The 23,904-nt window shown below is 43.1% G+C and overlaps 1 protein-coding gene and 1 long non-coding RNA gene across 2 annotated transcripts in view; one reads left to right on the plus strand and one right to left on the minus strand.

The window, feature by feature from the left end:
- The window catches only part of LOC125455104 (echinoderm microtubule-associated protein-like 6), a 428,800-nt gene that overhangs the window by 145,271 nt on the left and 259,625 nt on the right, over nucleotides 1-23,904 (minus strand). The window contains exons 25-26 of the mRNA XM_048536679.2: nucleotides 22,420-22,596; nucleotides 15,467-15,665 (exon numbers count right to left, since the gene is read on the minus strand). Coding sequence (XP_048392636.1) covers nucleotides 15,467-15,665; nucleotides 22,420-22,596 — 376 coding nt within the window. The remainder of the gene's footprint in view (nucleotides 1-15,466; nucleotides 15,666-22,419; nucleotides 22,597-23,904) is intronic.
- Nucleotides 14,042-23,904, plus strand: part of LOC125455105 (uncharacterized) — a 36,707-nt gene continuing 26,844 nt past the window's right edge. The window contains exons 1-2 of the long non-coding RNA XR_007248141.1: nucleotides 14,042-14,155; nucleotides 21,558-21,589. This is a non-coding gene — a long non-coding RNA (uncharacterized LOC125455105). The remainder of the gene's footprint in view (nucleotides 14,156-21,557; nucleotides 21,590-23,904) is intronic.

Below are 23,904 nucleotides of genomic sequence, written 5' to 3' on the forward strand. Positions count from 1 at the left end.
TCACGCTGACATCACTTCGTACCCATTTAGGGCCATTTCCGTGGTTTCAATACCAAATTTTGCCCCCTGAATTAAACTGTCTCTCTCACTCAGAGGAGGCATGTGGTTGGCTTTGGTGATCCTCATAGGATTTCACCCTCCTTGCCATGTCCAGGAATAACAGGTTTACTCTAATGTCGAGTCTCCCCCCCATCAGCAACTCTGCTGGAGCTATCCCTGTGGTTGCGTGAAGGGTGGTCCTATGATCAAACAGGAACTGGGACACTCTGGTATCGAATGAAGCTGCAAGCTGTTTCTTTATGCCTGCCTTCAATCTTTGGACTGCTGTTTCCACCAGGCCATTGGATGATGAATGGCACGGAGCTTTCTGAATCTGCCGAATGCCATTCAATTTTAGGAAATACTTGAAATCCCTACTGGTAAATGACGTCTCTTTGTCTGTGATCAGTACTTCCAGGAGTATATGCATTGCAAACAATGTTCACGGCTTTTACATCATCATCCCCAAGTCTGACGATTAAACTCTATTTGTGTCTAACAACTTTGAATGGGCATCCACAATGATCAAGAACATTGAGCCCATGAAAGGGGTTGATGTGTTGATGTGTATTGAGTCCAGGGTTTACCTGGCCATTCCCATGAAGGTGGGAGAGCCGCTGATGGTAATTTCTGTCCATGTTGGCATTCTTTGCATTGCCCCACCAAGCTATTTAACTGTTCCAAACCACATGTAGGTGATTTTCCAGAGTGTGCACTCTCCTGGATACCAGCCAATGAGTTCTCTTACTCAGGTCAGGTCTCTTAGGACTCATTTGCAGTCTTGAGTCTGCATACCAGCAGCAACTGCAATGGCATAGTGGCTCAGATCCTGAAGAACATTTTAATCATTTGGCCGAGGTCAAAATGTTTTGGAGTTTTGCTGTGGGCTTACCTAGAGCCCTCTGCTCAGGTTATGTCCTGCATGAGGCTGTGCAAATGCTTACAAGTGGTATTCCCCAAGCTCAGATGGTGAGGGTGTCCACTTCCATCAGTGTACCCTGCAGCTCATGTGTTCCACTTGCCGCATTTTCTAATGATAAAGCCAGCTATACTGCCTGTTTGAAGTCCAGAGGGGCTTCAGCTAGTAGGTGCTTTTGCATGGTTATGACATTTATCCCACATACTGAAAGGTCTCTCAGCATCGCATTCAGGGTTCACCTAAAATCACACGCCTCTGCCAGTCATTTTAACCTCGTCATAAATCCCAATACGGACTCCGCGGTTCTCGAATTGCCAAACAAAACCGAGTGTCTCAAAATTAGAGGCGGCTTGTGACGGTAATATTCTTTCATTAAATCCTTCAACTCATGGAAGGTTTTAGTATCTGGTGCCCCAAGGAAAGTTAGGCATCTAATAAGCAAAAATGTGGGGTCCACAAGCAGTCAGATGAATTATTTGTTGCTTTATGTCATTTACCCCAGACAAAATTGACACATTCTTTTCACATACTGGGCCCAGTCGTCAACGGCAGCTTTGAACAATTCAAGATTCCCAGATTAAGGCATGATGCCAGAAAGCTTACCCCAACTAAAAGTCGACTGTTGGGAGGAATTTTCTTCAGAAGCATATGTTTTCTCTCACTGTCACTGAAATAATTCGAGGGAAGCCAGTATCCTGTCACCATGTCACCTTTTACTTACAGAGATTGTAGGAACTGCAGATGCTGGAGAATCTGAGGTAACAAGGTGTAGAGCTGGATGAACACAAGAGCCAAGCAGCATCAGAGGAGCAGGGAAGCTGATGTTTCGGGCCTAGACCCTTCTTCAGAAATGGGGCAGGGGAAGGGGGTTCTGAAAAAAATAGGGAGGGGGGGAGGCGGATAGAAGATGGATAGAGGAGAAGATAGGTGAAAAGGAGACAGACAGGTCAAAGAGGCAGGAATGGAGCCAATAAAGAGGAGTGTAGGTGGAGAGTTAGGGAGGAGATAGGTCAGTCCAGGGAGGACGGACAGGTCAAGGAGGAGGGGTGAGGTTCGTCGGTAGGAGATGGGGGTGGGGCCTGAGTTGGGAGGAGGGGATAGGTGGGAGGGAGGACAGGTTAGGGAGGCGGGTTGGTGGGCTGGTTTTGGGATGTGGTAGTGGGAGGGGAGATTTTGAAGCTTGTGAAGTCCACATTGATACCATTGGGCTACTGGGTTCCCAAGCGGAATATGAGTTGCTGTTCCTGCAACCTTCGGGTGGCATCGTTGTGGCACTGCAGGAAGGCCAGGATGGACATGTCGTATTAGGGATGGGAGGGGAAATTGAAATGGTTCGCGACAGGGAGGTGCAGTTGTTTAGTGCGAAACAAGCGTAGGTGTTCTGCAAAGCGGTCCCCAAGCCTCCACTTGGTTTCCTTGATGTAGGCAAGGCCACAACGGGAACAGCGGATGCAGTATACCACATTAGCAGATGAACATCTGCTTGATGTGGAAAGTCTTCTTGGGGCCTGGGATGGGGGTGAGAGAGGAGGTGTAGGGGCAGGTGTAGCATGTCCTGCGGTTGCAGAGAAAAGTGCTGGGTGTGGTGGGGCTGGAGGGGAGTGTGGAGAGGACAAGGGATTCACAGAGTGTGTGGTCCCTCCGGAAAACAGATAAGGGTGGGGAGGGAAAAATATCTTTGGTCTTGGGGTCAGATTGCAAATGGCAGAAGTGTCGGAGTACGATGCGTTGGATCCAGAGGCTGGTGGGGTGGTATGTGAGGATGATGGGGATTCTGTTTTGATTGTTATTGCGGGGAGGGGCATGAGGGATGAGTAGTAAGAAATGTGGGAGACACAGGCGAGGGCATTCTCAACCAATGGGGGTGGGGGGGAGTTGTAGTCTTTGAAAAATGAGGACATCTGAGATGTACGGGAGTGGAATGCGTCAACAACTTCTCTTTCAATTCCTCCCACTTCCTACAGACAAAGGGGGTGGCCATGGGTAGCCACACGGGCCCAAGCTATGCTTGCCCCTTTGTGGGTTACATGGAAGAATCCCTCTTCCGTAGCTACGCTGGTCCTAAACCCCACCTCTTCCTCCGTTACATTGATGACTGTATCGGCACAGCTCGAACAGTTCATCCACTTCATCAACACCTTCCACCCGAACCTTAAGTTGACCTGGACAATCTCTAATACCTCTCTCTCCTTCCTGGGCCTCTCTGTCTCCATCTCTGGCAACCATCTAGAAACCAATATCCATTTCACGTCCACTGACTCCCACAGCTACCTATAATACACCTCCTCCCACCCACCTTCCTGCAAAAATGCCATCCGCTATTCCCAATTCCTTCGCCGCATCTGCTCCCAGGATGAGGCATTCCACTCCCATACATCTCAGATGTCCTCGTTTTTCAAGGACCGCAACATCCCCCCCTCTCAGTGGTCGGGAACGCCCTCAACCGTGTCTCCTGCATTTCCTGCTACTCATCCCTCACACCTCCTCCCTGCAATAACAACCAAAACAGAATCCCCCTCGTCGTCACGTACCACCCGACCAACCTCCGGATCCAATGCATCGTCCTCCGACACTTCCGCCATCTGCAATCCAACCACACCACCAAAGACATTTTTCCCTCCCCACCATTATCTGCTTCCTGGAGGGGCCACTCTATCCATGACTCCCTTGTCTGCTCCACACTGCCCTCCAGCCCCACCACACCCAGCACTTTTCCCTGCAACCTCAGGAAGTGCTACACCTGTCCCTACACCTCCCCCCTCACCCCCATCCTTGGCCCCAAGAAGACTTTCCACATCAAGCAGATGTTCACCTGCACATCTGCTGATGTGGTATACTGCATCCGCTGTTCCCGCTGTGGCCTCCTCTACATCAGGGAAACTAAGTGAAAGCTTGGGGACGGCTTTGTAGAACATCTAAGGTCAGTTTGCACTAAACAACTGCACCTCCCAGTCGTGAACCACTTCAACTCCCCCTTCCATTCCTCAGACGACATGTCTATCCTGGCCGTCCTGCAGTGCCACAACGATGTAACCCGAAGGTTGCGGGAACAGCAACTCATATTCCGCTTGGGAGCCCTGCAGCCCAATGGTATCATTGTGGACTTCACAAGTTTCAAAATCTCTGCTCCCCCGACCGCATCCCCAAACCAGCCCAGCTTCCCTAACTGTCCTTCCTCCCACCGATCCCCTCCTCCCACCTCAGGCCCCACCCTCATCTCCTACCTACTAACCTCATTCCGCCCCCTTGATCTGTTTATCATCCCTGGACTGACCCATCTCCTCCCTATCTCCCCACCTATATTCTGCTTTACTGGCTCCATCCCCGACTCTTTGACCTGTCTGTCTCCTCTCCATCTACCTTCTCCTCTATCCATCTTCTATCCGTCTTCCCCTCTCTCCCTATTTATTTCAGAACCCCCTTCCCCTCCCCCATTTCTGAAGAAGGGTCTAGGCCCGAAACGTCAGCTTCCCTGCTCCTCTTATGCTGCTCTGCCTGCTGTGTTCATCCAGCTCTACACCTTGTTATCTGACCCTTTACTTACACTTGTACAGTATATGGACTCTGACTAACTAACTCCTACAGCCCTGGACTTAGTGGGGGGGAGGAGTGTGCACTGAGGTGGGGATGAAGAGATTGATACCAGCTGGATCTTGACTGAGAGATCCTGGATTAGGGTCGTTAATCCTGGGCCAGTCAGGTAAACCCAGATGACCAACTTAACCAGAAGATTCAGCAACTCTTCAATTCAGAGGACTGACTCTGAGCTGGCTGGCCACAGCCTATGTGCACAAGTAAATAAGGGGTGACTTGGTGACAGGATACCAGTCTCTGTGCAATTATTTCATAATTGTATTCCTGTTGTATTACATACATTATGTTTTGATGAAGGGTATTTTTCAGGTCAAGCAGAGTTGGACGACAGGTCGGAATGAGACCAAAGAGAGGAAAGGAAAATTAAAGAGCAGGGCCAGAAAATACAATAAGGAAGACAGAGAGAGGCTGGTGATGGAATTTGCATTCTAGCTCCTTCTAGTCTGTCAAATATTTTAAATGTCAACAAAACTCACCTTCAAAGAAGTTAGGTCTCTCAATGCTTGGAGAAATGGGACTGATTCGTATAATGCATGCTTTATTCCTCTTTAATAGTTACAATATAGGGATTCTACAACAGGCAAAGGACCCTGAATTGAATAAATGAATAACCTTCTGACCTATATTGAGGAGGAGATGCTGGCTAACAAAATAGTTGCCTTTCTGAGAGTGCATACTATTGGCCAGGATTGGAACAGGTTAAAACTCAGATGGAGAGACCGCGAGTTAGTCAAGTTGAATCAGTGTCGAAAGGTGAACATGGTAAATGTGCACAGTGGCTGCTACACAGACCAAATAAGGAAAGGGAATGCAGCCCTGGTACTTGATTGGAGGATGTGGTACTTAGCACCATGATATGGACATCCCTGTTTGGAAGTAGGCAATAATAGGATCAGAGATAAAACAGAAGCATGACCGGAACTCTGCAGTGTATCTCCAGAGAATAATGGCACATGAACAACACCTCGCCAAGGTGGTGGGGAGCAGACAACAAAGGAACTTTTCAGCCTAGATAATAAAGTGTGAAGCTGGATGAACACAGCCTGGCCAGTTGACCATTACTGGGTAATGATTTTCAATTAAGTGTAGTATTAAGGTAGATGAAGGATGACTAGTGTGGTTTCTCTTGACTACTTACAATTTATGTTTGTGAATAATTTTGATACTTGATACTTTTGAGAATAAAAGAGTGAACTGGTTAAGTTAAAGTGTGTTCTGTACCTGCTATACTCACTTCCATTGAGCTTAACTGTTATCTCAGGTAGAGACAGGCAATAGAATTTGCCATCCTTGGATGAGCTCGACAAGAAGTTTTACTGCTCTGATATCCCAGATCTACCTCCGACTCCTAAAAGAAAACATCCAGCTTGAAACCCCGAGTGAGTGCCAGAAGAAGAAGGAGCTAAAATAAATAGTGGGGTGAATCCTGAAGGATTCAGAGCTTTTAAAGTTAGTACTGCTGTTATAAAATGGTGGGGTCAGGGAACCCTGAGTGGAGAGGATTTCTCCATCAATACAGAGTCAAGAAGTGTCTAAATGTAGTGAATTTACCAGAAAGCATGGTACTGTTTGCGTGACCACTGGGTCACTCTTTGGAGTTTAGCTAAGGATAGCATGAGGAGTGGGAAGTTTAAAAAGTTGCAGAAGAATATAGTTATCAGCTGCCTGCTGGAGGACTGAGCAAAAACCATTAAGAAAAGCTGAAGCTGCGAGTTGAGTTAGGTGGCCTTAGAAAGAAGATAAACATGCTTACAGAAAAAGCTGAGAATTATTTCACTCTCATGAAACAGTATAAGATACAGTATGAAAAATTAGAGAAATAGGAAAATAAATGAGGCATCGAAACAAGATCATGAGGAGAAAGAGGCATTGAAAAGGCAATGCAATGATTTAAAGACTGCTATGAATGTAATACATAAAACAGCTCAGCGGAAGGGCAGAGCTACAGGATATCACACAAAGCGTTTGAGGGAGACAGAGAAATTGGGAAGACACATCTCGCTTCAGTGAGGCGTTACGTGTGCCTTTGCATCCCCACCCTTTGAAGAGGAAGGGGTAGGAAGTAGAGATGTAGATTAGGGAGGTTTAGCAGATGGAACTGCTAGTTACGGCAAGGAAGATAACCAGGAATGGGACCGCCCCACCGACTTTTGAGAGAAAATGGGAGGACCCAGCCTCATCTGCTCCTGCATTGACAAGCAGTACCAGAGGGGGAGATGCTCAGGCTATTAACTATTCTACTCCCTTTGGACTCTCAGAACAGACCAACATTGCCAAATTTATAGGCATGCATCAGCTAGGGAAGGTCCCCTGAAGCTGTTCACAATGATAAACTTATACAGGCTGATACATGCATTAGATGATGATGAACAGAAGGAATTACTATTAATGCACCCACACCTAAATGTTCTCATGGCCCTACCAAGAGAAAGAGCTAATGGACAGGGAACCTTTACTCGGTTAAAGGAAGGTATTTTAACAGCCATGGGAGCTAATAGAGATGGTCCTGTGGGGATCGTTAAATAAGTGTAGGCAGAGGAACCTGGCAGCATTTGCTTTCCAACTCTGGTCAGTATTTCAGAATATTTATGGGATGGATTTAGATCGCCAGAACTTATAGGAATGAGAGAGGTCACTGTGGTTATGGATCTTAGTATCATATGGAAAGGAGCGCTCAAAAATGGTTTGTGACCCAACAGAGACCCCCCCTCCCAAACACACACACACACAAGTATGGATGACAGGAGCATGGTAAAAGGAAAGGGGTAATCCATATAAGACTAACACAAATAGGATGACACTGACTAACAGCACTAGAGAGCCTGGAAAAATGAAGGGCAAGAGTCCGTGCCAAGAAACCCATCCCCACAAGGCCAAATGTAGGTCGGTGAAGGAGCGGGGAAGGGCATCCCCACCACTGCCGCCAGCAGCAGATGCACCATGAGAAGTAACAGTTGGTGTTTTATCCATAGAGGAGTGGGGCACCACACTGGAGGTTGCCCAACCCCTTGGAAGGGGGGCACAAATCAAATACAGGTCCAAACCTTGCCACTAAAGGGACTCCAGCCACAAAATAATGTACAGCCAATTGAGGTAATGAGCGGGTTGTACCCCAGCGCACAATGACAATTTCAGACCTCTCCAATACGGATGTGTGATGCCAGGAGGGATGGAATGTGAAGACCATTGGTGGTCTGTAGGCTTGGAGGCTGCCCTTATCACTTTTCTTTGGACTCTGGGAGTCCTGAACCACCCTAATTACATCCATTTTACATCAACATACCTAGAAAATAGAAGCAGAAATTATTCTAACTGTGTTTACAGGACATTCACAAATAGGCCAGGTAACTGTCTGAATAGGATCTGTACTCTTACAATACTGGGTGGTCCTACTATGACAATGCCAGCAGCAGGAACATATTCTGGGACGTGATTATACGTTAAAGACTTTGTTTTGACCCAGTAAACTGATGATCTGACAGATGCCAGGGAGGAGCCAGGAACAGTCTGTCGCTGAAATACCAGATAGTCAATACCGAGAATGAGATTGCACAGTGGGAGAAATGTAGATAAATCTTACAAACATGAGCTGGGATTCAATGGTCCAGGCCATACTAACAGAGAACCAAGATATTTCTGCCAAAATCAAACATGATTGTGGAAGGATATGAGGGAAATTTGTATTCAAGGTCCAGACCTGAAGCCACAGAAGCAAAATGTGTTTCTCAAACATGTAAGAGGAGACAGAGAGAGTGTAATCCAGAGTCTCATGACTCAGGGAGTACTATGATCTGTTGCTTGCACTAATAATTCTCCAATTTGGCCAGTTAAAAGCCAGAAGGGAGCTAGCAATTAATCATCAACTACAGGGAACTAAATAAAGTCACATCTATGGCAGCCCCCAAGGTGGCTACTATCCTTGAAACTAAGTTTAAAGAAAGCAAGTTAGCACAATAGTTTACAGTACTGGACATCAACATGGATTTTGGTCAATCCCTTTGAGTATCAATATAAAGTTGCATTTACCTTTAAAGGACAGCAATGTAAATGGACAACTTTACCACAGAGATTCCACAATGCCCCCTCAATATTTTATTAATGGTTAAGCAATGAGTTGTGGGTATTTTCTCGGCCAGACTGTTTGATATGATATGTTGACAACTTGCTTTTACAAACAGGAACCGAACATGAGCAGTACCAGCTCTGGAATGAGTTGTTCCAACTATTGAAGGAACTTGGATTGAAAGTGAACCCGAGAAAGGTTCAGATAATGAGACAGGAAATGAGTTACTTAGGTGTTAACACTGGGGGAAAGAGAGATTGACAAACAACGAATTGAAACAGCAGCTAGACTTCCCATCTCCATGGATGTGAAGGGACTAAGATCACTTTTGGGCTTAATTGGGTGCTGTAGAGACCATATTGATGGTTTTGCCACAAATGAAGTTATGAAAGAAAAACGCCCCAAGAGAATGAAAGCCAGAACACGCACAAACAGTAATAGCTTTGAAACAGGGCTTGGTGAATGCATCTGCCTTGGAAGCCCCAAAGAAGGTTGAACCATTCTCCTTGGAGGTGGCTGCAACAGATTCTACAATATCAGCGGTCTTACTGCAAGAGGTACATGGTCAGTGGAGAGCAGTAGCCTATGCCTTGTTCATGCTTATCCCAGTCGACCAGGGGTACATGCCACGTGAAAGACATTTGTTGGCAGTTTCCTGGACAGTACAACATTTTACCTACATTGTAAGGTTGAACCTGTTGACAATTTTGATGGGAAATGCACCCAATTCAGATGCTGCTGGATGGACGTATTAATGATGGCACAGTGAGATACAACAGGATTGACAGATGGACGTTGCTGTTACATGGGAGTAACACAGAGATAAAATGGGTTAAAAGTACTACCATGTTAGTGGACAATGTAATTTACTGGGGACACCACATGAGTATCTTGTGGTTAGAGCAAATAATCCCAAGTGACCATTTGCATCAAAACAAAAATGAGGGGTTTACTGGTAAACAGAACACAGAAAACGAAAAATCACCCTTAAAAATTTTTGTTGATGGCACTTCACCTGTACTGAATGGGGAAAGAAAGACAAGATGTGGCCTGTATATAGTGAATAATAACAACTGGAAATGGTTAATATAGCCCTTAATCTGCCAAAAACCATGATGGCTCAAGCAGCTGAGTTGGCAGCAGTGGCATACATAGTGAGCCACCCAGAGAAATTTCACCTTGGATCTACTATCAACTCAGATAGTATGTATGTGTGCAACAGCCTGACAGAATATCTATCCTATGGGAGGTGGGAGGGTTTGTGTCAGCAGATGGGAAGGCCTTATTGTCTGCCCCATTGCTAAGGTATACCTTTGAAAAGGCAAAGCTCATTCCAAGTTATCACCAGAGGGAAACAGAAAGGCAGATGAACTGGCTAAATGAGGGGCAATAGCAAATAGTGGGAGCCACAGAATGAGGAAACAGGAGCACAGAAAGACAAAGAAAAGACACTCAAAGATTTAGCAGGAGAAGAGGAAGAATACTGAATTACAAAAGTTTCTAAAGGGAGAGAAATTGTGTTATGATCAGCAGAAGGGAATACATAAAGGTGATAGAGTTGTCCTATGTGAATGGAAGGAACAAGATGATATATTGCTTTCATGCCATTCACAGGCACCAAGGAGCAGAGAATGCCTTGGAAAGATAACAAAGTGTGAAGCTGGATGAACACAGCAGGCCAAGCAGCATCTTAGGAGCAGAAAAGCTGATGTTTCGGGCCTAGACCCTTCATCGGCCCTGAGATGCTCCTAAGATGCTGCTTGGCCTGCTGTGTTCATCCAGCTTCACACTTTGTTATCTTGGATTCTCCAGCATCTGCAGTTCCCATTATCTCTGATGCCTTGGAAAGACTTAGTGAGGTGTGCTGGTGGCCACGCATGAAGGGAGACATAGAGCTTTGTGTCAAGATTGTTTGACACGTGCACAACATAATTTGGTTAGGAATATTAAGAAAGGAGCATTGAGACATAGTTAGTAAGTTGCAAAAGCTTGGACAAACTTGTCCACTACCCCCAATTACATGAGGATGTTAGTATATCTTATTGATGGTGGATACCTACATTAAATGAGTAGAAGCGTTTACTACTCGAACTGATACTGCTAAAACTATGGCCGAGGTCCTGTTAGATAAAGTCTTTACACATTGGGGTTTACCAAGGAGTACTGAATCAGATCAAGGGATGCATTTTATGGCCCAAGTGATGCAGAATGTCACGACATTAGCAGGGGTAAAATAAGGATTCTACATATCTTATAGGCTTCAATCTAGGCGGATTGAAAGAATGAATTGAACTTTGAAGAATATGTTGGCCAAAGTTGTATATGCACTTGGACACCAGTGTTTCCTTATGTCTTGATGATAATAAGAAGCACTGTGTCTTCCTCCACTGGATTTACCCTTTACAGACTGATGGCAGGATGAGAAATGAGAGGATTAGAGATTTTGCTCAGGTTGGACCTCTCAGAACTAAGAGTGGATAACGTAACAAAGGATAAGAGGGTTCAGCAGTTAATTGAAAGGGTAAAGGAAGTGAATTATGGAGCAGTTAACAAGAGAACAAAAGGAATCAACAAAATAAAGCCCATTTTTGTTCAAAAGCAAAGCCAGTAGAGCTACAGGTGGTCAACAAGTAATGATCTCCATCCACCAGATTTGTTGCACCAGAAGTAATTGATAAAGTCAGACCCTTTGTACACAAGGTTCTAACAGCCCCTAACAAGAGTGGTTAGTGCCATATAAATCAATTGAAACCCTTTGGGGGAGACCAAAACAATATAGATCACCATAATCAGCACATTAAGTTGGATTCTTTCGGAGTCAATGTTATTTCCGGATGGGAAGATCTCACACGGGACTGGTTTTGAGAAGGAGCCTGGGATGTCAATGACAACTAGGAAAATGGGGAGGAGGTTGAGAAACCCCAGCAACATGTCAGGCTGGAAATGGATTCCATCGAGATCTCCTTCATAAAAACCCAATGCAACAGACCAAAACCAAATTTGGATACCGGCTGTCTCCCAATGGAGAAAGCAGAAAAATAAGGGTAGAGATTGGCATACTCCTTTTCAGTCCAGATGAACCAGGAGAAAAATGGGGAGATTACAAGAGGTAGCAGATCTGCCTGAAGTAACTAAGAGCTGCAGGATCTGTCACTGGAACAAAATCAGATTGAGTGCAAATAAGAGCAGAAACTCCATTTGATTTATAAGAAGAAGACTCAACACGAGAACGTAACGGATCATTATTATCATTTTCCTTTGAATGGGGGCCCTTTCCATGGTGAACAAATGTCACAGTAATATTCACGTGATGTGAGTAGATGTGGAGATACCAAGGGATGGAAATGGTGGGCTTCGAATGTACAAAATGTGGCGTTTGGTAATGTTCCTTCTGATTTAGCCATTGGCCATCAAATATTGTTTAAGCCTGAACCTAACGTGAAATTGTACATGACGCTATCTGTTTGTCGAAATGACACACGAAGATGTGCAACAGTTTGTAGCTATGGACCTTCCACCCATTCCACACTTCAGTGTAGACTGCATAAAGATTATTGAAGAAGCCAAGGAAGTTATCCATAAATGGTCAGTACACGAGAAACAGATCAAAGCAAATGCAGAAGAAGCAAGCGAGATGTTGCAGGCTCCAAATCTCCAGTATAAACTCTGGAACTGGGGACTGAATGCTCAAGTCCATCTGTGAATCAGGATTATGTCTTATGTGGTTGTTGTACTTACTGTGGTAATAGTTCTGTTTTGGTTGCTAAGACAGCAAATTAAAAAATGGAAAGGAATGACAATGGAGATGTATCTGAAATACCAATGAATGTCGTGAACAGGGGAAAGTTTTCAATGATATTAAGGAGTCTGCATTTACCGTGTCATTATTATGCTTTTTTAGTAGATGTAAGGATTTAAAATGATATTTTAAAAGCATACTGATATGTGTATGGAAAATATTTACTAACGCTTTAGTAACAAAGGGAGCCACGAAGCGGCTTGGCATTACGCTTAAGGGGAATGTGGTCATCCTCAGACAAATCTTTGGATCAAAAGGGGAAAGATGTTGGCCAGGGCTGGAGCCGGTTAAAACTTAGATGTAGAGATTGTGAGTTACTCAAGTTGAATGAGTGTTGAAAGTTGAACGTGGTAACAATCACCGTAAACAGTGGCTGCTAAGCTGGGTAGAGTACTTGTGGATTTGGAGACAGGAAGTTAGAATTTTGTGTTTGTAAAATTCTAGTGGTGGGAAAGCATTGTGTGGCCTCTTCAAAAGATGATGTCCTTTCTCTATGCTTAGAGGTTTAAAAAACAGTCTGTGGGCAGCAGCTTGAAAGTTTGCAAGCACATAGAGAACACCCGAATTTATTCATTCTTGGGTTGAGGGTGTTGCTGGATAGGCAACATTCATTGCCTATCCCTAATTGCCTAGAGGGTAGTTACGTGTCAACCACATTGCTGTGGGTCTGGAGTCACATGTAGATCAGACCAGATAAGGATGGCAGTTTCCTTTCCTAAAGGACACTAGTTATCAAGGGTACAAAAGTTGGCCAAAGGTAGGAGAGCAAACTGCCATCTGCCAGAGTTAACAGCTGTCAGCTCTCAAGAGAGAATCACTGGCTCTCACAGACTCCTCTAAGACTTAAAGAAAGCACCATCTAAATAACAACAGTACCAATGGCACAATTAGTAAACATTCCTGACAGAACAACTGATGGAGAAGGCCCTTCTGAAAGAAGAATTGATGGAGAAGGTACAGAGCATTCAGAAGACATGTAACCTGGCTGTAACTTTGAAAGAATTATTTTGACTTTTTTATTTTATTTTATAAGTGGGACTTACATTTATTGGAACAGCATACTATTAGAATTTTCTTAAATTCTGAAATAGTGGTTAGAAGGGATTTATACTGTTTGTTAATAGTTTAGTTAATTTATTCACTGTTAGAATTAGATAAATAAATTGTTATTTGTTGATTGTAAATTGAGTATTGGGGTGTATTTTATTTAGTCACTCGAGGTTGCTGAAAGGCAAGTTACACCACTTTTTACACTCTTTTTACAGATTATAAGGTGAGGTGCTCCTCTGTTTCCGTTTTAGTTCCCAGAAGGGGGATCAACCTCTGCTTTATCACATATTGCGCTGAAGAGAAACATGGTCATTCCAAGGTCATCAAAAGCAGGAATTCTTTAGTCAGGGTTATAACTGGTTAAAACTTGTATGGAGAGACTATGAGTTATTCAAGTTGAATGAGTGTTGAAAGGTGAATGTAGTAACAGTTATGTAAACAGTGGTGCCACCCAGACCAAAAAAGGAAAGGGAATTCAGTCCTGGTACACGATTGGAAGATCCAGTGCTTAGCACCATTAAGTGGATGTCCCTGACTGGAAGAAAACAATAGAGGCTCAGGGATAAAACAGAGCATGATCAGAACTCTGCAGCGTACTTCTGGAGAAGAACAACACACGAGGAACCCGTGCCAGGAGGTGGGGCAAAGACAACAAAGGAACTGTTCAGCCTGGCCAGCTGACCATTCCTGGGTAATGTGTTTTAATTAAGTGCAGTACTGAATTAGCAGAAGGGTGACTCGTGTTGTTTCCCTTAATTAGTTACAGTTTATATTAGGGAATAATTTTGATGTTTGATACTTTTGAGAATAAAAGAGTGAATTGGTTCAGTTAAAGCGTGCCCTGTGCCTTCTATACTCACTTCCATTGAAGTTAACTGTTGTGTCAGGCAGAGACAAGCAACAATACCATTGAGTATTATGCTTGATTTACAAAGTCATAGAGTCATAAAGTCATAGAGATACACAAGAGGCCCTACGGTCCAACTTGTCCATGCCAACCAGGATAAATCAAGTCCCATTTGCCAGCATTTGGTTCATATCTCGCTGAACCCGTCCTATTCATATACCCATCCAGATGCTTTTTAAATGCTGTAATTGTAGCAGCCTTCAACACTTCCTCTGGCAGCTCATTCCATACACGTGCACCTTCTGCGTGAAAGAGTTACCCCTGAGGTCCATTTTAAATTCTTCCCCTCTCACCTTAAACCTATGCTCTCTAGTTTTGGACTCTGCACCTTTGGGAAAAGGCCTTGTCTACTTATCCTATCCATGCTCCTCATGATTTTATAAAGTCATCCCTCAGCCTCTGACACTCCAGGGAAAGCAGGCCTAGTTTATTCAGCTTCTCTCTATAGCTCCAACCCTGGCAACATTCTTGCAAATCTTTTCTGAACCCTGTAGAGGTGACCTGTACCTGACCACGTAAGGGGGGTTTGTACCTGAACACACTAAGCAGCCCATACCTGCTTAGAAGATGACCAACAGAAGCTAAGCAAAATTAAAAAGCCTGGTCATGCAGTGAAATACAACGGTACCTTTGAACAGAACTGCTTGAAGGTCAGTAAAGGAACGCTGTATGTTCCCATCTGAGACAGTTCTGATAAAAGGATGCCTTGAGACAGAAAAATGACCAATTCTAGCTTTATTAATGAAAGGGTCCCAGTAAATGAATAATGTCAAGTCTGAACCCACTTGTTGGAAAAGTAACAACATGCAGTTTATTCCCCTCCAACTCCATTTTAAGTTAGCTCTCTTCTTCTCTACTTATACTTTCCTATTTTTGTTGTTGCTGCACTGCTTCCATTCTTGTTGTTTAATTTGTGAAATGAGTGGTTTAGTGGTGGGTATCTCAAAAAAAGCAGTTTGGTGATAGTGGTAATACATTGTTGCTGTCCAGTAGGTTTGCTAGATGATTGTAAAATTTCAGTTTATTACAAAGGCAAAATGTAGCAGTACACTGGCTACGAAAAATACTTGAGTTATGAGTTTATTTCCTATCTACCTCCATCTTCATCGGTGTCATCAGACTCTTCACTGTCCACAGGCTTGTTGTCCCTGTTTCCATCAGTTTCCCAACTCCAGATCATCAAAGCGGTGTCAGCTCCACCCACTGTTAGCAACAAGCTATCATCTTGTGCCCATTGTACATTGGTCACATGAGCACTGTGGCCCACATACTTCTTAAACTTTGCATATCGGCCCTGAAAAACAAAATTAGTTCAATTTTCAACTGGGTGTTGGTTGTGATGGCTTTATATACTTAGTAAACCTTTACAATACAGCAGCACGTATACTATGCCTCTACTAGATGTTCTTTTTGACATTTTACTTTTTGCTGATAATTTTGATAAGTTTTTTCTGGATTAATTATCCATAATTTATATTGTACTAAATAACAGAAAAAGGAAAGAAATTAATTCACTTTAGCTTTCTTTAGTTAAATATTTTGTGCGCTTGTCAATACAAGCCCCTTTGTCCAATATCAAAATCCAAAATTACATAGCCAGTTATTGTATGAAGTTTTTAAAAATAGTAATATCTCACAAAGTAATAAAATGTGAGGCTGGATGAACACAGCAGGCCAAGCAGCATCTCAGGAGCACAAAAGCTGACGTTTCGGGCCTGGACCCTTCATCAGAGAGGGGGATGGGGAGAGGGAACTGGAATAAATAGGGAGAGAGGGGGAGGCGGACCGAAGATGGAGAGTAAAGAAGATAGGTGGAGAGAGTATAGGTGGGGAGGTAGGGAGGGGATAGGTCAGTCCAGGGAAGACGGACAGGTCAAGGAGGTGGGATGAGGTTAGTAGGTAGATGGAGGTGCGGCTTGGGGTGGGAGGAAGGGATGGGTGAGAGGAAGAACCGGTTAGGGAGGCAGAGACAGGTTGGACTGGTTTTGGGATGCAGTGGGTGGGGGGGAAGAGCTGGGCTGGTTGTGTGGTGCAGTGGGGGGAGGGGACGAACTGGGCTGGTTTAGGGATGCAGTGGGGGAAGGGGAGATTTTGAAACTGGTGAAGTCCACATTGATACCATTAGGCTGCAGGGTTCCCAGGCGGAATATGAGTTGCTGTTCCCTAAACCAGCCCAGTTCGTCCCCTCCCCCCACTGCACCACACAACCAGCCCAGCTCTTCCCCCCCACCCACTGCATCTCAAAACCAGTCCAACCTGTCTCTGCCTCCCTAACCGGTTCTTCCTCTCACCCATTCCTTCCTCCCACCTCAAGCCGCACCCCCATCTACCTACTAACCTCATCCCACCTCCTTGACCTGTCCGTCTTCCCTGGACTGACCTATCCCCTCCCTACCTCCCCACCTATACTCTCTCCACCTATCTTCTTTACTCTCCATCTTCGGTCCACCTCCCCCTCTCTCCCTATTTATTCCAGTTCCCTCTCCCCATCCCCCTCTCTGATGAAGGGTCCAGGCCCGAAACGTCAGCTTTTGTGCTCCTGAGATGCTGCTTGGCCTGCTGTGTTCATCCAGCCTCACATTTTATTATCTTGGAATTCTCCAGCATCTGCAGTTCCCATTATCTCTGATACTATTATATCTCACAAAGTGCTAGTTTATCATTCTGAAAAAGTAAACTACAAGGATTCTCCTTCTTCCTTCCCTTTGGATAGGGAGTAATGAGACACCATTAGATGCTATATTTAAATAGGACCAGTGCATTAGACAGATACTATTACAATCCATTATGTACATACTATGTACACATTTTTCAGAACAGGAGTAGGCCTAGAAGGATGCGAACTGATGAAGCCCTTGAAGTATATAAGGAAAGTAGGAAAGAACTTAAACAAGGAATTAGAAGGACTGGAAGAGGTCATGAAAAGTCATTAGTAAATAGGATTAAGGAGAATCCTAAGGCTTTTTAAACAAATAAGAAGCAAGAGGGTAGCCTGGGAAAAGGCTGGCCCACTCAAAGACAAAAGGGAGGAATCTTTGCGTGGAGCCAGAAGAGGTAGGTGAGGTCCTATACAAATACTTTGTATCAGCATTCATGAAAGACAAGGAGTTGGTAGAGGATGTTCTCAGCGAAGGGAGTGACAAGTTTTAAAGCCAAGTTGCTGTTAAAAAGGAAAACGTGTTATCTATCTTAATAAGTATTAAGGTAGAAAAGTCCGCAGTCAACCCAGAAAATGGAGGGAGGCAAAAGAACAAATTGCTGGAGCACTGACAGACGTCTTTATATCCTCTTTTGTCACAAGTGAGGTCCCAGAAGACTGGAGAATAGCCAATGTTGTCCCATTGTTTAAGAAGGGTAGCAGGAATCGTTCAGGAAATTACAGACCTGTGAGTCACACATTGCTGGTAGGGAAATTATTGGGAGACATTCTCAAGGACAAGATCTGTATGCATTTAGAAGCAAATAGACTTATTAGTGATAAACAGCATGGTTTTGTGCGGGGGGTGTTCATGCTTCACTAACTTGATTGAGATTTTTGAAGAGGCGATGAAGAGGATCGATGAAGGAAAAGCGGTTAATGTTGTCTACGTGGACTTCAGTAAAGCCTTTGCCAAGGTCCGTCATGGCAGACTGGTACAAAAGGTGAAGTCCCATGGTATCAGGGGTGAGCTAGCAAGATGGACACAGAATTAGCTTACTCATAGGAGGTGGAGGGTAGTAGTGGAAGGATGCTTTTTAGAATGGAGGGTTGCGATCAGGGATCAATGCTAGGACCTCTGCTGTTTGTGGTTTACATAAATGACATGGAGGAAAATGTAGCTGGTCTAATTACTAAGTTTGCAGATGATACAAAGATTAGTGGAGTTGCAGATGGTGAGGAGGATTGTCAGAGGATACGGCAGAATATAGATCAATTGGAGGTATAGGCAGAAAAATGGCAGTTAGAGTTTAATCTGGACAAATGTGAGTGATGCATTCTGGAAGGTCAAGTACAAGCAGAAATTATGTGGTGGATGGCAGAATCCTTAAGAGTATTGATATGTAGAGGGATCTGGGTGTGCAGGTGCACACAACACTGAAAGTGGCAGCGATAAGGTAGTAAAAAAGGCCTATGGCAAGCTTGTTTTCACTGAGTATAAGGATAAGCAAGTTATGCTGCAGATTTACAGAACTTTAGTTAGGCCACTGTTGAAATATTGCATACACTTCTAATCACCACACTACCACAAGGTTGTGGATGCCTTGGACAGTGTGCAGATATACAGGGTCAGGATGTTGCCTGGTATGAGGTTGGATAGAATGGGTTTGTTTTCACCGTAACAGGAGGTTGAGGGGCAACCTAATTGAAATTTATAAGATTGTGAATGGTATGGATAGAGTGGGAAGCATGAGGCTTTTTCCCAGAGTGGAAGGGTCAATTACTTGGGGACAAAGGTTCAAAGTGTGAGGGGGAAAGTTCATAAAGAGACATGTGAGGCACATTTTTCACACAAAGGATGGTGAGTGTCTGGAACACGTTGCCAGAGGCGGTGGTGGAAGCAGACACAATAGCATCATTCAAGATGCCCTTGGACAAATGCATGAAAAGGAAGGGAATAGAGGGATCTGGATCCTGTAAGTGAAGGCCGTTTTAGTATAGAAGGGCAAAATGTGTCGGCACAGGCTTGGAGGGCCAAAGGGCCTGTTCCTGTGCTGTACTGTTCTTTGTTCATTCAGCTCATTGAGCTAGTTCCACCATGTAATGTGATCACAGCTGATCTGCGGCTTAAATCCAATTACCTAGTTTTAGCCTATATCTTTTAATACCTTTGCTTAACAAAGATTTATCTGTCTCAGAATTAAAACTAACAACTGACCTAGCATCCATTGTCATGTGTGAGAGTTCCAAATTTTTCTGAATCTTTACCACCCTCAGCATGTAAAAGTGCTTATTAATATCACTCCTGAATGGTCTAGCCCTAATTCTCAGACAATAATGCTTAATTCTGGAATCTCTGACCAGTGAAAATACTTTATCTACCGTGTCTTCCATTTTGTACATGAGAAACATTGGGCCATTATCCATTCTATTAATTCAAATGCAGTTTTAGAAGTTCAAGATTTCAGCAACATTCATGCTAAGGGTCCTAGTTACATAAATGTATAGATGACATGCAATAATTTTTGATGAACAACACATGCTTATTTTCTGGTGGAATTCATGAATGATCAACCATTTCATTACAGTCATTAAGTCACACAGCACGGAAACAAGCCCTTTGCCCCAACTCATCCATGTTGACCAGGTTCCCTAAACTGAACTAGTCCCATTTGCCTGTGTTTGACCCATATCCTCCTAAACATTTCCTATCCAAGTACCTGTCCAAAAGTCTTTTAAACCTAATTGTGCTCACCTCTCCCACTTCATTTGGCAGCTTGTTCTATATACACACTACACTTTGTTTAAGTTACCCCTCAGGGCCCTTTTGCCCCTCTCACCTTAAACCTATGCTGTTTTGTTTTGATTGACTAATTATGGCATAACATGGCCCCTTGGCATTACTCTTGCTTACAAGGCGGGGAGGGTGACATTTCTCTGATTGGTTGCCCCATGAATAATTTACCTAAGACATTTGGAATCTTCAGGGGGCAAATTGGCCCGCTGTCTTCCCAAGTTTTTTGAGCTTTGCTATCTATTCAAATATTGTGTCATCAGCCTTGTAAGAAAGATGCTTGCTTCTACCTGAGACAAAGTACACTTCTCCAATTCTAGCCTCTTGTGTATCTCCGATTTCTTCATTTCACATTAGCGACTGTGCCTTCAGCTGTCTAGGCCCTAAACTCAGGAATTACGTCAATAAATCTTTGTCCCTTCTCACATCTTTTAAAGTAGCCCTTTAAATTTCTTTGGTCAAGCTTTTGATTGCTTATTCAATATTTCCTCATGCAATGATAGTAGGAACTGCAGATGCTGGAGAGTCTGACATAACAAGGTGTAGAGCTGGAATGAATGCAGTAGGTCAAGCAGCATCAGAGGAGCAGGAAAGCTGTTGTTTTGGGCCTAGATCCTTCTTCAGAAAAGGTTCCGTGGGCATGTACTAAGAAAGGTAATGTGGCTGTAGTACCTGATTTGCTTCAGGACGTGGTCGAGCAGTTTCAGGGCCAAAGAGATTACGAGAGAGTTGCAATGGGAGAGAGATCCATTGAGATCTTTCCGGAGGGAGAAGGGTAACTTCTTCAAGGCAGGCATCCTTAGAAGAGCCGTCGCATGGGGTTAAAATTTTTTCAGAGATAGTAGGAACTGCGGAGCTGGAGACTCTGAGATAACAAGGTGTACAGCTGGATGAACACAGCAGGTCAAGCAGCATCAGAGGAGCAGGTAAGGTGACCTGAGGCCCAAAACGTCAGCTTTCCTGCTCCTCTGATGCTGCTTGACCTGTTGTGTTCATCCAGCTCTCCACCTTGTTATCTCTTTCCACATGCAACGTTAGATTAAAATTTGCTGATATTTTTCCTACAAAAAGTGCATTGGGTTTTTATTTACTTTAAAGTTAGTATATAAGCACAACTTATTGTTGTAAAGGGTATATCACAGTAGCAGAACCCAATTTATAATTGTTCAATATAACTAAGTCTCAGTATCATTTCAAAACAGGGAAATTTGGGCAGAGCTTTGTAGGCAAAGACTGAGATAGATTTAATACAAATGCAGAAAAGTCATAAACTTTTTGTTTCTTGTCTGTACTGGCAACTGCATGATAAACCAATTATCCATCTAAGGATTCACCTTAAAAGGTTCACATAAAAGGACATTTTGTTATTTAAAAATCAATACTCTCATGTAAATCTAGCATTGTCCTGCTGTTTTTATTTTTGCTTTTGTGTGGATCTTTTTCTGAAGACGACAGCACTGCCAGACAGGAAAATTATGTTCATTAAATTGATAACAGGGTAATTCACTTTCTATGTTTTAACTGTACCTATGAACAAATTCATTTGGTTTCACATCATTGCAGTCAAAGAAATAACAGCCTGTGGAAATTGCCTCCTGGTGTAAATAAAAGTGAAGAATTTTGAGAGTGAAGCCCAATTGCAACAGGACCCATTCCTAAGTATTGCGAATTTTCCTTGTAATTGTGCAAATATTCTTCTTTGATCTGGATCTTATAAACGTTTGTGAACACTTTGTTCTTTAAACTTATTTTAGAACTATTTAACTCTCCAGTGGCCCAGGACAAGGTAAGTGTGAGGCCTTACCTATATTTTGTTTGTTTTTAATTAAATGTCCTGTTAAATTATCCCTTTTCTGCCTTTGTATCTTTAACTAGTCTTCACACAGTGACTACTGAGAAACAAGATGAAGAAACACAAAAGCTAAGAGTTTGAAAATTAAAACACAAAATTCTACAAATACACAGGATATCAGCATCCAAAGGAGTAGAGATAAGTTCATACTTAGCGTATAGTTTTTCCTCAGATTGATGCTTGTAGGCATTGTCACAAAATGTTACTGAACCCATGCAACCCATCTCATATTAGTATAAAAGCTGAGGCTGAGTGGGTGGATTCCATATAAAGGTTCACTCTCCACTGTTTCACAGATCCTATTCCACAGTAAATGTTTTTGCCCTGTTCCTGGCTATTATGAGAATTTTAAAAAAAATTCTAACATTTAAAAATAACTGGAATTAAATAGAAGGGAGAATTAAATAGTTGGGTATCTTAAGAACAAAATAGCACCCTTTTTGGTTTTAGTTTTTAACCTATAATTTAGTTAAAAAAAAAAGTTTGAGGGCGACGATTTTCTGACCAGAATTACCTGAAAAGATCATTAGACAGGTTTTCCAAAGAGGAGATTAGCCACTTTTTTTGGATTCCTGCCCAGAAGTTAAGGATTAATTTTTATCTCAGTTCATTTCAGTTTAACTTCCCAATAATTCCATGCAATATTTCTAGAGGTATTTGTGATATTGTCCATTTATGATAGAGAATTTAAAATTAATGTGTATTGATTAATCATTTTGACTTTTTAAATTTAAATAAAGTAGAACTTATATGAATATGGTTACCTTTACTGGGTAAGAAAAGAGTTTCATAAAGCCAAAGTCATCTCCTGTGACTATGAGTTTCTTGTCTTTGGTTAGACAGGCTGCATTGACATCTGTGATATCACTGTGTGTAGGCCAGATTCCTTCACATGTTGGTCCTAAAACGCATGTCCAAGTAGCCCAATCTATCTTCTGTATCTGCATAAAAAATGAAACAGATAAATTGGAACTTCCTTCAGATCAAGTCTGTTACAATTTACCATTGTCTGGCAGAATAACTGATCTCAACATAAGAACACAGAAACATCGAAAAAAAGTTGGCCATTCAGCCCATTAAATCTGTTTCACCATTTGGAAGATGCTAGATCATAGATCAAACAGCAGCCAGGAATAAATCAACCACATGTTTTAACTCAAAGGAGACAGATTTTGCCTCTGTCATGAGAAGGGTATCACAGACCTCAAGCTCCTTCTCTCTTATCTCTTAATACCAGCTGAATGAGACGTTGTAGATCATATATGCACACACTTCTTACTTCCTCCTGTTCCCTCACCATCACCCAATGTTTTTCCCTTTTTCACTTCAGTTGACTAAGAACTAAGGGCTTCCCACAACAGACACTGTCACTCAATCAACAGTCACAGCTACCAGATGTACATTTTTTAAAGGTTAAGATATGAGGGATCTGTACATGGTCTGACACTATGTGACAATATGCAGCAGCCAGAGTGGCACAGGAAACAAGCTCATGAGCGGGTGAGGTCACATACCATTTCTCCTGAGAAGACTCAGATAAGGACTTCGATAAATTAGATTACAGGTGCAAGTGGAGATAGCTAAATCTTAATGCACTCATAAGGGTATCGGAAAGTCTCTCCTCAATGTCAGGGGGCATGAAGGAGTCCAGCACTGGCTTGGCAAAGGGCTATATTTTCTCACATGGAATAGAACATTCTCTCCATCAACACAACTGTGTAGCATTTGATGACCTGTGTCACAATTTTAATTGAGCACAACTAACACCACAGCAGTTTCCACTGCAAAACAGTTTTCAGTCAAGACCTGTGTGCTGAAGTGAAAGTTCAGAATGTTATCAATATGGCTCTGGATGTCACCGTTGTAAGTAGCTTCAAAAGTCACAGCAGTCCATCAATCTATTCTTTAACAGATTAGCAGGATTGTTGAGGTCCATTCCAAGAGAACGGCAATAGATAAATTGAGCACAACTCTGCTTTACTCTCATAGAAAGAAAGCATCAATGCTCCCATACCTGCAATGCTGGCAAGGCTCTTCACAGTGCCTGTCAGTCAGATCACAGTGCTGCAGTCCAACCTAAAATGGCACAGTCTGAAGTATTCTAGGCCCAGGCATGGTCACCCTCTAACTGCTTCTTCAGATTCCACAACTGGAAATCAGCAATATTCCACCATCTATGCCGCAGCTACTAGAGAAACACTTCACAGCAGATTTGCAAAAACAAAGCCACACGGAACTTAGACAGTAAG

This window comes from Stegostoma tigrinum, chromosome 9 (genome assembly GCF_030684315.1).
Source record: "Stegostoma tigrinum isolate sSteTig4 chromosome 9, sSteTig4.hap1, whole genome shotgun sequence".
Taxonomy (NCBI): domain Eukaryota; kingdom Metazoa; phylum Chordata; class Chondrichthyes; order Orectolobiformes; family Stegostomatidae; genus Stegostoma; species Stegostoma tigrinum.